General features: G+C 44.2%; 1 protein-coding gene and 1 long non-coding RNA gene across 3 annotated transcripts in view; one reads left to right on the top strand and one right to left on the bottom strand.

The window, feature by feature from the left end:
• Positions 1-8306: 8306 nt before the first annotated feature.
• LOC118578488 lies at positions 8307-9940 on the bottom strand. Its single transcript, XR_004944264.1, has 3 exons — positions 9723-9940; positions 9445-9582; positions 8307-9356 (listed from the first exon to the last, which is right to left on the bottom strand). It is a non-coding gene; the product is annotated as an uncharacterized LOC118578488 (long non-coding RNA).
• The window catches only part of Pex14 (peroxisomal biogenesis factor 14), a 149950-nt gene continuing 143841 nt past the window's right edge, over positions 9179-15287 (top strand). For both annotated transcript variants that reach the window (XM_036179458.1, XM_036179457.1), the window contains exon 1: positions 9179-9255. In XM_036179458.1, coding sequence (XP_036035351.1) covers positions 9220-9255 — 36 coding nt within the window. In that variant the 5' untranslated portion in view covers positions 9179-9219. The remainder of the gene's footprint in view (positions 9256-15287) is intronic.

The raw sequence follows: 15287 nt of genomic DNA, 5'->3' as shown, positions 1-15287 counted from the left end.
TTGAAGAACCTCCATATGAAGTTTGCTTTCATTATGGAAAAGCTACCCATTTGGGTAAGAAACTTCCCTTGCTTTGACTGCTGACAGTATGCTATACAAACTGGACCAGCAGGACACAAAGGAAAGTGACTGCCAAATTTGCCAAAACAGGGCAGGACAGTGTAAATGGAAGTTTGTGTCTTTCTAGCAACTCCTAGATGCCCAGAAGCTGCTTCCTAAATTACCACTCAGAGGCTTATATTAACTATAAATGATTAGCAGGTAGCTCAGGCTTATTACTAACTAGCTATTATTCTTAAATTAACCCAGTATTCTTATCTATGTTTAGCCATGAGGCTTGGTACCATTTCTTAGTATGATATTCTCATTTTGCTTCCTCTGCATCTGGCTGGTGACTCCTGACTCTACCCTTCTTCTTCCCAGCATTCTTAGTTTGGTTGTCCAGCCTATACTTCCTGCCTGGCTACTGGCCAATCAGCATTTTATTACACCAATTAGAGTGACAAATCTTTACAGTGTACAAGAGGAATATTCCACAGCAGGACAGTTTTTCAAAACTCCCATAGAAAAATCTGCCTGATATTCTGCAGGATACAAAGGAAAGTGTAGAGGCCCACAGAGGTTTCCTAGTGGGATCTGAGATTGCTTTACCAGCAGGGTTGCCTAAGAGGATGATTGGACCATGGGCCTGGGTCCCAGGTGTTTGGAAGGGTCTTCACTTGGCTGTATCTAGCAAGAAGGAAGTCTTTTGCCTTGCCCCATAGCATTATTATAAAAAGCCCTTTTGAATAAGGTTCTGGGCCATTGGGTATTGATCCAGGTCTTTGCAAAGCTATTCTGTGTTTCTGTCTGGCTTATCTCAGCCATCTTTCTATCTACAAATTTCTTATTCCTCTCTCCTCCTCATAGGAACCCTGTAAAAGGTGGGAGCTGGCCTCCCACTGATGGCACCAAAACAGGGCCTTAGGTGCAGAGGAAGTTGGGGAAAGCAGGAAACCATGGAAGCAGTTGGACATGTCCAGTTTTGTAGTGAAGGTTAAAGGCGGTGGTATTTTATTCTTTGGGAGCTAAAACTGTAAATATAAATAAATATAGACATAGTTAGGCTGCAGTGAGTATCTCTCTCTGTCTATGTTTCCTTCTTTCTCTCTCTCTTAATTTCTATCTATTAAAATTGGGAAAAATATAGGGTAAAGTATAGGAATATAGTGTAGGAAGAAACTTGTAGCAGAAAAGCAACATGTATAGAGGAGCTGTGTCTTTGGTTTCCCAAATATGGGGCTCTGGACATAGACTCCTGGGGAGAATCAGAGTCAAAATACAAAACTACTTTGAGGAAAATGGGCTAGAAAAGACTCCTGTGGAAGCTTTTGGCCTGTGGATAGCTTAGATCTGAGTCCTGAGTAGCAGGGGGGTAAGTTTCCCTGAGGCAGACAAGGATGAGGCAAAAGCACCGCTGGAGAAAAACATTTGTTGAGGGTCAGTTTCCTCTTGGCCATGAAGTCGAGTTTAGGGAACAGAAGTCTTGGGAAAAACTTAGTAATTTCTCTTAATCAAAAAACTGGAAGCTCTTCATGGCTCTTTTTCTTTCTGTAAGGGCAGAATTAGACTCATCTGGAGGGAACATCTATCAAAATGGGAGAGTCACCTGTCCTAGCACAAAAATCCCCTGGAGCATTGCAAACCCTCGCTGTTAGTACTCTGTCTCTTCTTCAAGCCAGCATTTGGGAAGCAATTAGAGGAAGCAGACACCTCTGGGTTTGAGTCTGTTCTGGGGACACTGGGGTCCCTGTGGTCACCAGGCAGCATTCCCAAGGGCAAAACCACAGCTGAGGCTGCGCACGACCTAGGAGAAAGTTGCTGGCTGAAAAGACACTAGGTAGCCAGTCAGTGGTGATGCACGCCTGTAATCCCAGCACTCAGGAGGCAGAGGCAGGTTGGATCTCTGTGAGTTTGAGGCCAGCCTGGTCTACAGATCTAGTCCAAAGCTACAGAGAAACCCTGTCTCGAAAAACCAAAAAAAAAAAAAAAAAAAAAAAAAAAAAAAAAAAAAAAAAGACACCAGGTGGGGTGAGCACTGGCTTGGAGAGAGCAGCAGAGGTTTTGAAATCCTCCCTGCATCGAAAAACAGATGGTCTAAGTACCTAGCAGTAGCTGCAGTGGTAACACAGGAGAAGCTGAGGCTGCGTTTAGCCATACAAAAGAGGCAGAAATGGGGATGCAAGCCCCTAGCCCCAGAACAGAAAGTGGCTAGCAATGGTAGTGGTGTCAGGGACTCTTCATTGGTGGTAGGAAGATCTATTGGGGAAGTAGGAGATCTATTGGGGAGGAAATCTCTCTGAAAAGGCTCTTCTTTCAAGTACTCCCATTTTTTCACTGACCCAGTGAGGCAAGAGAATAAAGTCCCATGGAGTTTTTGCTTCTGGTGCCAAGTTCTGGCCTGTCTTCATGTGCAGGTGGGTGTGACCCCCTCTGGGGACAGTGCTAGGTGGGGAGTTTTGATTAGAGAACTACACCAGCCAGGCGGTGGTGGTGCACTCCTGTAATCCCAGCACTCGGGAGGCAGAGGCAAGCGGATCTTTGTGTGTTCGAGGCCAGCCTGGTCTATAGAGCGAGATCTAGGAAAGGTGCAAAGCTACACAGAGAAACCCTGTCTCAAAAAACCAAAAATAAATAAATAAATAAAAATAAAAATAAAAAAATAAAAATTAAGAAGGAGGAATTGTACCCTCAGTTACCAAATGAAGCTTGATGGCTTCCTGAGCACATGGTGCAATGTGTAGAACAGAGGAATGTCAGCTCTGATGATGGTCCTCCAGAGGGGCTAGAGTGAGAGCAGCTGAGCCAATGTTTCTGATATTGAGGTTCCATCCTGCAGGATGGGGAAAGTAGGAGAATAAGGGGTCCCCAGACTGCTGAGGAGTTTGGGACAAAGGTTTTGCTACTCTTTAATAAAAGCAGGAATGAAACAGAGCCTGGATCCACATTGCTTCTAGTGGCAAATTAATGCATAGCCCCTTTAAGAGGTTTCCTACGTATTACCAGAGGAGGAGAAAAACAACTTGGTTACTATGGCAACTATCCTCTCCCTGGAAGCAAGGTTCTTGAGAAAGATAGTCATAAAGTGCTGCTGTAGCTAGGACTGAAGTCTCAGCAATATTTGTGTGAATTGTGGCACTCAGGGGAGCTGCAATGAATTTGGGTATAGGGATAGCCCCCTGGCTGGTGACTGACCACTGCTGGGCACACTTCTGCTGGTTCTAGAACAGCTGAGAGTGCCAGACAAGAAAGGTGGCTTTGGGGCAGTGGCATGGTCCCAAGTGTTACAACCCCCTAGCACTCACTGAATCCTAGGGTCTAGGGAGCTGGATACAATGACTCTAGGCTCACTGACAAATTTAGGCTCTGGTTTCAAACTGTCAGTTGAAAAATTGACTCTGAACTCAAAACTTCAAAAATAAAGCAGTTTTTTTTTTGTTTTGTTTTTGAGACAGAGTTTCTCTGTGAATCTTTGCACCTTCCCTGGAACTCACTCTGTAGCCCAGGCTGGCCTCGAACGATCCACCTGCCTCTGCCTCCTGAGTGCTGGGATTAAAGGCATGTGCCACCACTGCCTGGCCAAAATAAAGTAGTTTTGAGATCACCTGCAATTTTAACTATGGTGACTCACGATTCATGTACTCTCTGTCTTAGTGGAAGAAAATGTAAATAGTTTAGCCAAGAGATCTCTTTAAGGTGTTTGCTAAAGTTTACAAAGTAGTCCTATAGAGAGTTTGATTTTGAATGTAAGTTTGTAAGAAGTTTAAATATGTATAGTAAACATTCATGCCAGTTGTAAACATGTATAGTAATGTTCATACTAGAATTATGTTGATATTAATGCACTATGGTTTGGTGAAGCTAAGGGAATCTTTAAGTTTGATGCAGTTTATTTGATGCATTTGCATCAAGAGTTTATTGATTAAAAAAAAAGGCTTGGCACAGCTAAGGCTGTTATAGATATTTTAGACTCATTTAAAAAGGACATTCCATTTTGGTCACTCTCTACTCCTTTACTTGAGGGTGTGGCAGCTCCAGGGATTGCTGTGGTTATTCCAACTGCTTGCAAGCTCTTAGTAGGGACCTCAGTCAGAGCTGTATCCCCTCCTGTCAGAGGCTGGTAGTCAGAGACAGGCAACATTCTTTTTTCTAGCTTTCGACCAAAGACAGAATATGCTTGATGGAAAGTGTATCTCCATGATTGGTAAGGTTTGTCTAGCTGAAGAAGATAACCTAAGGCAGGCACAGTCTATCTGTGGGGCCTGAGGGACTCTAATATATTAAGTGGGAGCTGTGGAGGCCCATAGAGGTTTTCTAGTGAGATCTGAGCTTGCTTTACCCAGCAGGGCTGTATAAGGGGATGACTTGACCATATGGTTACCAGGTGTGTGGAAGGGTCTGCACTTGGCTGTGTGGTATGCTTTGATCTAGCAAGGGGGGAGGTCTTTTGCCTAGCCCTGTGGCATTGTTATCAAAAGCCCTTTTGAAGAGACAGAATGGGCTGGTAGATTTTGATCCAAGTCCTCCTGAAGGTATTCTGTGTTTCTTTCTGTATTACCTCTGCAACCTTTCTTTCTTTCTTTCTTTCTTTCTTTCTTTCTTTCTTTCTTTCTTTCTTTTTTGAGACAGGGTTTCTCCTTGTGGTTTTGGTGCCTGTACTGGATCTCGCTCTGTAGACCAGGCTGGCCAGGAACTCACAGAGATCCATCTGCCTCTGCCTCCCAAATGCTGGGATTAAAGGCGTGCACCACCATCTCTGGCTCTCTGCTATTTTTCTATCTACAAATTTCTTACTCTTCTCTCCTCCTCATAGGAACCCTGTAAAAGGTGGGAGCTGGCCTGCCACAGGAAAGCCACTGCCAAACTTTGCCAAAACAAGGCAGGACAAAATTCCTGCTTCATAGAAATGTCTGCCAGATATTCTAGGCCTGTTGGTCAAAGATGGATGCCTCAACATTGCAGAGGAACTTTTGGTGACTGTCCAGGCAGCCAGATGTCTCTGTTGTTTCTATAGTTTTGGAAGTGGCTTGCACTTCATTTTCTGTTTACTCAGGTCATATATCCTTCAGGGTCTTTTATGGAGTTGAAGATGAGATAGTTATAGTTACAGTTTTCCTTAGTTATGATAGAAGATAAAATAGGTACAAATGTTGTGGAGTAATCTTTCTGTATACTGTGAAGATGTGTCTTTGACAAGATGCATTCTGATTGGTTTAATAAAAAGCTAAACAGCCATAACTAGGTAGGAGGTATAGGCAGGAGAGTCAGACAGAGAGAACTCTGGGAAGAAGAAGGCAGACACAGAGGGAGCAAGGCATGCTAGAGGACAGGTAAAAGCCATGAGCCACATGGCAACATATAGATCGATAGAAATGGTTTAATTTTAGTTGTAAGAATTAGTAATAAGCCTAACCTATCAGTTCACCATTTATAATTAATAATAAGTCTCTGTGTGGTTATTTGGGAGCAGCCTAATGGGACAGAGCTAACTGGTGGGACAGGAAATCTCTGCCTACATACAGAGGTTTGGACTCATCGAGATAGCATAGATAGGCTGGGTGGTGGTGCTGCACGCCTTTAATCCCAGAACTCAGGAGGCAGAATCAGGTGGATCTCTGTGAGTTTGAGGCCAGCCTGGTCTACAGAACTAGTTCTAGGACAGCTAGGGCTGTTACACAGAAATCCTGTCTTGAAAAACCAAAAAAAAAAAAAAAAAAAAGATAGTTAATAGAGTGATTTCTCCAAATTTGACAAATGCAAAAGGACTGGATATTGTAAATGTAATTCTCTTTTTTTGTTGGTTTGTTTTTGTTTCTCAAGACAGGGTTTCTCTGTGTGACAGTTCTGGCTATCCTGGAACTTGCTCTGTAGACCAGGCTGTCCTCAAACTCACAGAGATCCACCTTCCTCTGCCTCCTAAATTCTGGGATTAAAGGTGTGCCCCACCACCGCCTGGTGTAAATATAATTCTTACTTGTTAACTGTTCTTTTTTTTTTTTAAATAAGATCTTTATTGACAGATAATTCACATAGTATACAATTTTTGTTTGTTTGCACAATTTATTTTGTTTTGTTTTTTTGAGACAGGGTTTCTCTGTGTAGCTTTGCGCCTTTCCTGAATCTCGCTCTGTAGACCAGGCTGGCCTCGAACTCACAAAGATCCACTTGTCTCTGCCTCCTGAGTGCTGGGATTAAAGGTGTGCGCCGCCGCCGCCGCCGCGGCCGCCGCCGCATCTTCATAGGCCCATGACACCATCACCACTTCCTTTTTTAGAACATATTTCTTTCTTTCCTTTTTTTTTTTGAATGCCAAATGCCATTTATTGAAGGAGGAAGGAGGTCTTAAATACAGGCTTACAGCACAATGGGAGAACCCTGGAGGGCAGAAGTTTGCTTCCAATGTTTTACAATCTTGCATCTAAGCTATTAATGCCCAATATGCAGGATACACAGACAAGGAACTTCCTTTAAGCAGGGTGGAATTAGCATAGGGAGGATATCAAGGTCAAGGTCAGCAAGCAAGGCAACAGTTACCCAAAACGAGGGCCAGGGCCTATAGGTCCCCCCCCCCTTTTACTAAAAAATGAGCTTCTGACTTAGGTTGTGTGGGATGTCAGCAGGTTACCTTACCTGTCCTGGAGACACCTCTCCAGGCCATACAGGTGCTCTGTCTTAGGTTGGTGAGCCCCCCAGGAATTACCTGTCTCTGAATACTCATTATCATACAGGCTCAATTGTGTGAGGGCTGCAGAGGTTTTTTTTTTGTTGTTGTTGTTTGTTTGTTTTTTATGGCTGGAGAGACAGCTGTTGGTGCTGGGAACTGAACTCTTATATTTTTGGTTGTGAGCCTAGCCTTTAATGGATGAGCCATCTCTGCAGCCCGAGCTGCAGAGTTTTGTTAACTGTTCTTACTGTGTATAGTTTTACTTTGTTAAAGCTAAAACCTTCCTTTTTATTTAGACAAAAAGGGGGAAATGTTAGGAATATTACTTTGACTATATAAAGGTATATTGCTTTTTTTTGTGGTTTTTTTTTTTTTTTGTTGTTGTTGTTTTTGTTTTTTGAGACAGGGTTTCTCTGTGTAGTTTTGGTGCCTGTCCTGGATTTCGCTTTATAGACCAGGCTGGCCTTAAACTCACAGAGATCTGCCAGATGCTGCCTCCCGAGTGCTGGGATTAAAGGAGTGTGCTACCACTGTCCTGCATGTTGCATTTTTTTTTTTTTTTGGCTGCAGTTTTTTTCCTCCATTAAAAACTAGTTTTTATTATGAAAAGAATGCAATTGTGGATGTGACTCAGTGGTAGAGCACTTGCTTAGCACACAGGGACCCAGCAGCTTATACATACACCATAATGTGATGAGATGGTGGTGCTGATGACAAAGTGTCCTAGAGCAGGGCACGCTGGCACACACTGGTGATCCTAGAACTCTGGAGGCTGAAGCAGGAGGATCTTCAGGTCAGGCCAGCTTGGACTACACAGTGAGATCTAGTCTCAAAAAGCTAAAGTAGTTGGGTGGTGGTAGTCCATGCCTTTAATCCCAGCACTTGGGAGGCAGAGGCAGGAGGATCTCTATGACTTCAAGTTCATAAAGGCTCTTCTCTCCTAAAATCCCTATCTCCTGAGTTTGCCTAGTATGCCTGCTGTCTTAGTTTAGGTTTTTATTGCTGTGAAGAGACATCATGACCAGGCAACTGTTATAAGGAAAACATTTAATGGGGTGGCTCTCTTACAGTTCAGAGGTTCAGTCCATTATGATCATGGTGGGGAGCATGGCAGCATGCAAGCAGATGTGTTGCTGGAGCTGAGAGTGCTACATCTTGCAGACAACAGGAAGTCCACTGACTGTCACACTGAGGGAAGCTGGAGCAAGAGAGACCTCAAAGCCCGCCCCCACAGTGACACACTTCCTATAACAAGGCCACACCTCCTAATAGTGCCACTCCCTTTTGTTGTTTTATGCTCCCCACAGTGGCTGTGCCTTTATCTACTGCTATTTCAGCCAGCAATTGCGACTCTGCAGGTTGCTGCCGCTGAAGGTAGCTTTACAAAATCTCTATTGTGTGATTGAACACCCTTTGGGGGCCATTTGCTTTCAAACCATTGCACCTACACACAGATGTCAGAGTTCTCAGGTGCTTCGATTCTGTGTTTGTTTCTGCTTGGGGGCAAAGGTTGGGTGTTGGATCTTCTGCCTTTTTTTTCCTTTTTTTAAAAATAGGGTCCTCATGTAGTCTAGGCTGGCCTTGAACTCAGTATGTTGCCAAGGATAATGACATGATTCTCCTGCCTGAGCCTCCCAAATGCTGTGATCACAGGAGTGGACCACCACATCAGGTATTTATGGTGCTAGAATCCAGTTTTTTATGGTTACTACCAACTGAGTTGCAATGTCATCTAAGGAATCAGCTGTAATATAGACTAAGCACAGGCATTAGGAGAGAGCCTGAGAAAGCATTACACATTAGTGTGCATACGGGCTTCTCAAGAGAAAGTTGCAGAGTATTGACTCTTTTTATTTCTAGTACCTGTGAACACTTCTGGGAAACAGTAGGTAGTCAATGAATAATACTGTACAGAATGGCTAGAATTTAATTTCCATTTTCATGTGTTTACTAAATAAATAGTCCCTAAATGTGACTGTGGTGCTCTGAAAATAGGGAGAGATTTAATTCAGTAATAAAAATCTCTGTGTGGTACACACCCTGTAATCTCAGCACTGGGAGGGAGGCAGGAGGACCTGAAAGAGAATTGGCTACAGAGAAAGTTCGAGGCTACTTTGAACTACATGAGGTCCTGTCTAGAAAACAAAAACAAACAAACAAAAACCCCTAAATATACAAACATGTAAATAGATTTATATATAAAAAGAAGGGGCACCTAGTGGGGTATGTGGGGCGAGTGAGGAGTTAGGAGTGCATTGTGACTAAACCGCAACGTTAACATATTAGCTATGTAAAACCACAAGAAAGGATAATCTATTAAAAATAAAGAACATGGACTACAGATCTCCCCGTAAACAGCCAGGTAACTTGGACACGGGGCTCAACCCTTTCGGCCTGGAGCCCGCCCCCATCGACAGGCTCAAGTCCTTCTACTTTGGTCTGGCCTGGAGAGCGAGAGCGAGCGCTCTTGGGAGAAACTTGGGCCAGCGGCGGTCGATTAGTCAGGCCTCAGAAAGATGGCGTCCTCGGAGCAGGCAGAGCAGCCGAACCAGGTGAGGGGAGTGGGACTGCCCCGCCGGGACTGGCAGGGATCGGGGCTGGAGCGGCGTTCGGCGCGCGGCTGGCAGTGAGCTGGCGACCCGAGTCCTTGAAGCTGGAGACCCCCGACTTCGTTTTTCCTCTGGGCCCCGCCCCTCTCCGGGTCCTCCCCGCCCGGCTCCTATCCCGGTGACCCCTCTCACCACATTCCGGAGTTGGGGTCTCAACCGCGGCCTCAGGTTCCCGCTTCCCGCCCGGCGGCCCCTAGGAGCCGGCTGGACTTCGTCGGGGAGGATGGCGTGCCCCGGCGAGGTCCTCAGCCCACAGATGTGAGGGCCCTGCTGGAGGAGAGGTGGGGAAGGCTCGTTGGTACCCGGCTGTCCCCTGTGGGGAGCGGCATGACGACTTCCACTCCCTCTGCCCCAGCCCCTCAAGTGCCAGCCAGCATCTTGGTCTGCAGTCACCTTGGGGCTTCCCTTACCAAGTTGGAGGGTCGTTCCGAGGACGTCTTCCTCTCAGTGCGTTAGTAGAGAGTGGACGGACTGTAAATAGCAGACGCCACCGAGCTATTTTCGCTGAGCATCCAACCCTCGCTTCTCTGGGTTTGGTTTTCTTGGCCAAGGATTCCCTCCAGAGTTGTCTCCTGCAGATTGAACCAAATCCCGTTTCAGTTACGGGCCAGGGTTGACGCTTGAGCTTCTGCGGTGGGGAAGTAGGGGTGGGGAGGGCTCTGAAGGGGTTTATAATCCAAAGGAGGAGCGGGATGAGGGAAGAGGCTAAGAGACAGCCCTTTTACTGCTGGTATGCTGTCACGAAGAAGACAAACTATGCTTACTTTCAAATGTTGTTTGTTTCTGTGTATATGCACGAGCCACGGTGCTGGTGGAAGTCAGAGGACAACTTTGCAGGAGTCGTTTTTTCTTCTTCCACCTTGTGGATCGTGGAGATGGAACGCCTTTACCTGCTGAGCCATCTCTTTGGCCACTGAGTAGTGTTTAGTGTCTAACTCTTGTCTACCCTTCATAAAGTACAGAAGTGGGTTGCAAGGTTTTGCAACTGCCCTAAATCATGTGCACCACTGAGCCTTGATTTCAGCCCACACTATGTGTGACTACACTAGTTGGCCATCTATGTTTAAATTTAATTAGGATAGACCCAAGAAGAAAAAAAAATTAACCTGGAATCTCATCATCATTCATCTTGAGCACCTTTAAGAGTTTTCAGCCACTTGTCAATATTTCACTTCCTTCCCAGGCAGAGGACTACCACTTAATATTTCTTACTGTTCTTCTCCTCATGATAAGTCAATTAGAAGAATCACACTTAAAGGGGTTGGACATTTAGATCAGCCTTTGTTAGTGTATGAGTAACTCAGGATGATGTGTGTGCTGTAAGACAGCAGAAACAATTAGGACGATCAGGGGTTCTCACTGTCCAGGGTTCTGGACTCTGGAGTGTCTGAAAGAGGGATTTGCCCCCCCCCCCCCTTTGTGTTATTCCACCTAGTTTGCTAAACTGCCCCAGTGCATCAGTGCCTAAATTTTTCTGAACTGTTTAGAAATGGAATTGAAATGTGTCCACAATTTCTGATTCCTCTAGGACACTTCCAGTTTTATGAAGGGAGGGTTCCTTTGTTTCTAGGGGTCACCCTCTTTGTACATGTGGAAGGGGGCTGAGTGCTCGCTCTCTCTCTCTCTCTCTCTCTCTCTCTCTTTCTCTCTCTCTCTCTCTCTCTCTTTCTCTCAGGCTGGCCTCGAGGTGTCTAAGGTCTTGAAGGGTTTGGCTAGCACTTGTTTGGTTTTGGCTCTGCCTCCCCTTTGCCCTCCTTTCTGAAGCTGATAGAGATGGGATTGCATCAGAATGTGCTGGTAGCCTGAGGAGAAAGCTGAACTCTTTGTCATGTTCTGTCACTAACAATAAGCTGCAAATACACACTTAAAATATGTATGTATCCATATCCCAGCACTCAGGAGGCAGAGACCAGCCTGAGCTGATACACAGAGAAACCCTGTCTTGAAAAGCCATATATATATATATGTGTGTGTGTGTGTGTTTGTGTGTGTATGTGTATAGTCCAGGCATGACCTTTCTTCCTCAGCTTCCTGAGTGCAGAGATTGTAGCTTACACCACTCTTTTAGGCTTAAGTACACTTAAGCATTACTTGTTTATCTATTTTTGAGACAGCAATTCATGTAAACCAAAAAGCCTTGAGCTTTACGTAGCCAAGGGTGACCTTGAACTTCTGATCCTCCTGCTTCTACCTTACAAGTGAGACTTCATGCATATGCCACCAAGTCATTGGTGATAGAGATTGAAATAGGACCTTGTGTATGCTAAGCTGGCATTCTACCAACTGAGCTACATTCCTAGCCTCAAGTTTAATTAGAAAATCTTTTAATTAGTTAGTTAACTAACTAATGTTTTTTTTTTTTGAGACACAGTCTTACTGTGTAGCCCTTAGTTGGCCTGGAACTCACTATGTAGACCAAGCTCCATCTGGCTCTGCAACCTGAGTGCTGAGATTAAAAGCATTTGTCACTATGCCCAGCTATTATATTTTGAGTGTGTACATTTTGTGTGTGTGTGTGTGTAGGCCAGAGGTCAAGCTATCTCAGTATCAGGCCAGAGTTCAATTAGGTATGCTCTTCAGTTGTCCTTTATTTATTTTTCGTGTATGGGTGTTTTGTCTGTGTGTATGTCGGTGTGCTTCTCAAGCCCCCAGAACTGGAATTACAGACTGGTGTGAGGCTCCAGGTGGAAGCGGGGAATCAAGCCTGCGTCCTCTGGAAGAGCAGCTAATGCTCTTAACTGCCAAGCCATCTTAGCCCTATATTCTCTACCTTACTTACTTACTTTTTCTACCTTAGTTTTTGAGGCAGGGTCTCTCACTGAACCTTGAATATGTGGATTTGGCTGGACTGACTGGCCTGTGAGCCTCAGCAAGCCTCCTGTCTTTGCAGCTCTGGTACTGGGGTTATAGGCATGTGTCTCTGTTCAGATTTTATGTGGGTTCCTGGGGTTGAACTCAGGTTCTCATGCTTACGCAGCAAACACCTTACTTGTTGAACCATCTCTTCAATGTATTTAACACATTCCCGCGCTCAGATATTATTGTGTGAGTGAGTGTGTGTGTGTGATGTGTATGTGAGTTCAGGCAAAAGTGTGCCCCAGTGTTTGTGTGGAGGTCATAGGACAACGCTGTGGAGTTGGTTCTCTCCTTCACCTCTATGTGAGCTCTGGAATCAGTGTCAAGCTATCAGTCTCATGTAACAAATGCTGTTGTCTTCTAGGATGTATAGACAGCTCTAAGGCCATTTGTTTTTTTAAAGGCAGATTTACTTTTTTTTTTTTTTTTAATGTGTCTGTGTGTGGGTATGCACATAGAAGTGGTGGGTGGCTTCAGGGTCCAGAAGAAGCTGTATCCTCTGGAGCTGGAGTTACAGTTGTGGGCTGCCAGACATGGGTGCTGGGAACTGAACTCTTTTTTTGTTTGTTTGGTTTTTGGTTTTGGTTTTGGTTTTTTGAGACAAGGTTTCTCTGTGTAGCTTTGTGCCTTTCCTGGATCTTACTCTGTAGCCCAGGCTGGCCTCGAACTCACAGAGATCTGCCTGCCTCTGCCTCCCAAGTGCTCGAATTAAAGGCATGTCAGGAACTGAACTCATGCCTTTTCTTTTATTTTTATTTTTAATTTTTTTTGAGCATAAATATCTATTTGTAACAAAGGAGTTTGTGTACAGTGTTAGAAATCTAATCTGGGATTAAAGGCGTATGCCACCACTGCCGCCGCCGCCGCCACCACCACCACCACCATCCGGCAAAAAAGACTAATATTTAATATTTCTTTCTTTCTTTTCTTTTCTTTTTTTTTTTTTAGGAGCACAAATATTTATTTGTAACAAAGGAGTTTGTGTACAGTTAAAAAAACATTTAAGTGGAAAATGCTGAAGGAGCACTGAACTCTTAGGCCTCTAGCCCACTCTAAGTGTACATTTTAAGAGAGCCAGTGCAGTGCTCACTGCATCTGCCCGACATCTCTTCATTAGAGCAGAGTAGTACTGAAAAGGCTGTTGGGTAATTCCCCAAGCCTGGCCGCATGGTTGACAGACTCAGGAGCTGGACCAGTATTTTGTGTCTCTTAGAAAGTTTGTGAAGTGGACTCATGGTGTCATCTCTGGGTTTCTAGTGATGAGTGAAGAACCCTTGTAGTTGGAGAGCTTCTCTCCAGCCCCCGCCAAGCCCTGTTAGTCCAACAACCCACTTATAAAATAAACTACACAGACATTCATATTATTTAAACTGCTTGGCCATTGGCTCAGGCCTACCATTGTCTAGCTCTTACTCTTATATTTAGCCCATTTCTATTAATCTATACTTTGCCACGTGGCTCGTGGCTTACCAGCACCTTATGTCTTTTCTCTCATGGCGGTGACTGGCAGCGTCTCCCCTCAGCCTTTACTTCCCTGCCTCCTCCTCTTCCTTGTCCCGCCTACCCTATGCTTCCTGCCTGGCTACTGGCCAGTCAGCACTTTATTTATTTTAACCAATCAGAGCAACACATTTGACATACAGAACATCCCACAGCACTTCCCCTTTTCTTTTCTTTTTTTTTTTTTTTAAAAAGCAAGGTTTTAACTTTTACATAGTACAATTACATATAACAAAACAATTATCAAGCAAGAATTATAGTTACAATATTAAAGAAGTATACTATCTATCTTATATTTGTGAGTCTAAGGTTTTATATCTAACTTTTATCATAACTGAGGAAATTATAACTATCTAGTTTTTAACCACGTCAAAGACCTCAGAAGGATATAATATTGCCTGAGAACCGGGAGAAGGATGCAAGCAACTTTCGGGAGTCTTGTAGGGTAGACAGAGACAGCTGGCAACCTGGACAGTCACCTAATGTTCCTTTGTAAAGTTGGGGCTTTGTCTTTTTTGACATACAGAACATCCCACAGCAAACCCTCTCTGCCTTTGAGGCAGGATAAGGTGCTAAAGCTCACCTCTTTGGCCTGGTATTCTAGCCAGTAGACACCAGCTGTGAGATCTGGCTAGGTTACCTAACTTTATATCCTCTATCTGACTCTGTGAAGTACGAAAAGACTAATGCCTATCTCATGGAATTGCTCTGAAGATTTAAGTGGGTTAATTTATGTAAAGTGCTTAGTTTACCGGACAGAAGTGTTGTACATTGTTATTCCGTTAATACATTCTGGACTTGCACTCTTAGGAGGGGGAGGTCTTTCTTTAAGCCTTATTACAGCATTTGCTGTATGATTTTTGTATGTTGACCACTACTCTATTGAAGTTGTGTTTTTCTTTGTTTTGAAGTAATTTCTCTTGATAATTGAAAAGATGCCACAAATGCCCGTGACAAGTGCCACTGTTTATGCTAGCAGATTCTGTTTGTTCTTTCATGATGGCAAAGTAATTTTTATAGTCTGTATATAAAATTATATAGAATATAGTTTTATGATTAAGAGAGTTGTTGGAATTCCATTTTTTGCCTCATATTCTGAGGCAGGAGGATATTGAGTTCTAAACCAGCCTCGTGCTTGCTAACAAGATTGAAGATCTGGGTTCAGTTCCTGGAACCTATATGATAGAAGGAGAGAACCAATTCCTGCAAACTGTTCTCTGACTCCTAAGTACCCACACATAAATATATAAATGTGACAAACCCCCACAAATTTAAAAACTTTAAGTCTGAGCTGCCTAGGAAGACTGTTTGGTAAGTGGTGTAGCATTTACCCAGAACATGCCGGCTCTGGCCTCTAGCCCTCCGCTGCAGGAGTCACACAGCAGGACTCAGGGACCTAACTGGCTTGTCAGGCCTGGAGTCATCTCACAGGCTCCTGAGGCTGTTGTTTATACATGGTTCCTGTCTTGAGTTTTCAGATTTGTTCTCACATGTTTAGATGAAGTTAAATATTTCTTGTGAGCTTATCATCCAAGTGTCACTGTGTTCTCAGTGACTTGTATCTGGAGTTGTTGGCACAGTCTTTATTGTTGGGGATAAGTTTGGTTGCTTGGTTAAGG

This window comes from Onychomys torridus, chromosome 2, assembly GCF_903995425.1.
Source record: "Onychomys torridus chromosome 2, mOncTor1.1, whole genome shotgun sequence".
In the NCBI taxonomy this organism is placed as follows: Eukaryota; Metazoa; Chordata; class Mammalia; order Rodentia; family Cricetidae; genus Onychomys; species Onychomys torridus.
Note: the sequence above shows the minus strand (reverse complement) of the source record. Positions and strands in the feature narration are given on the sequence as shown.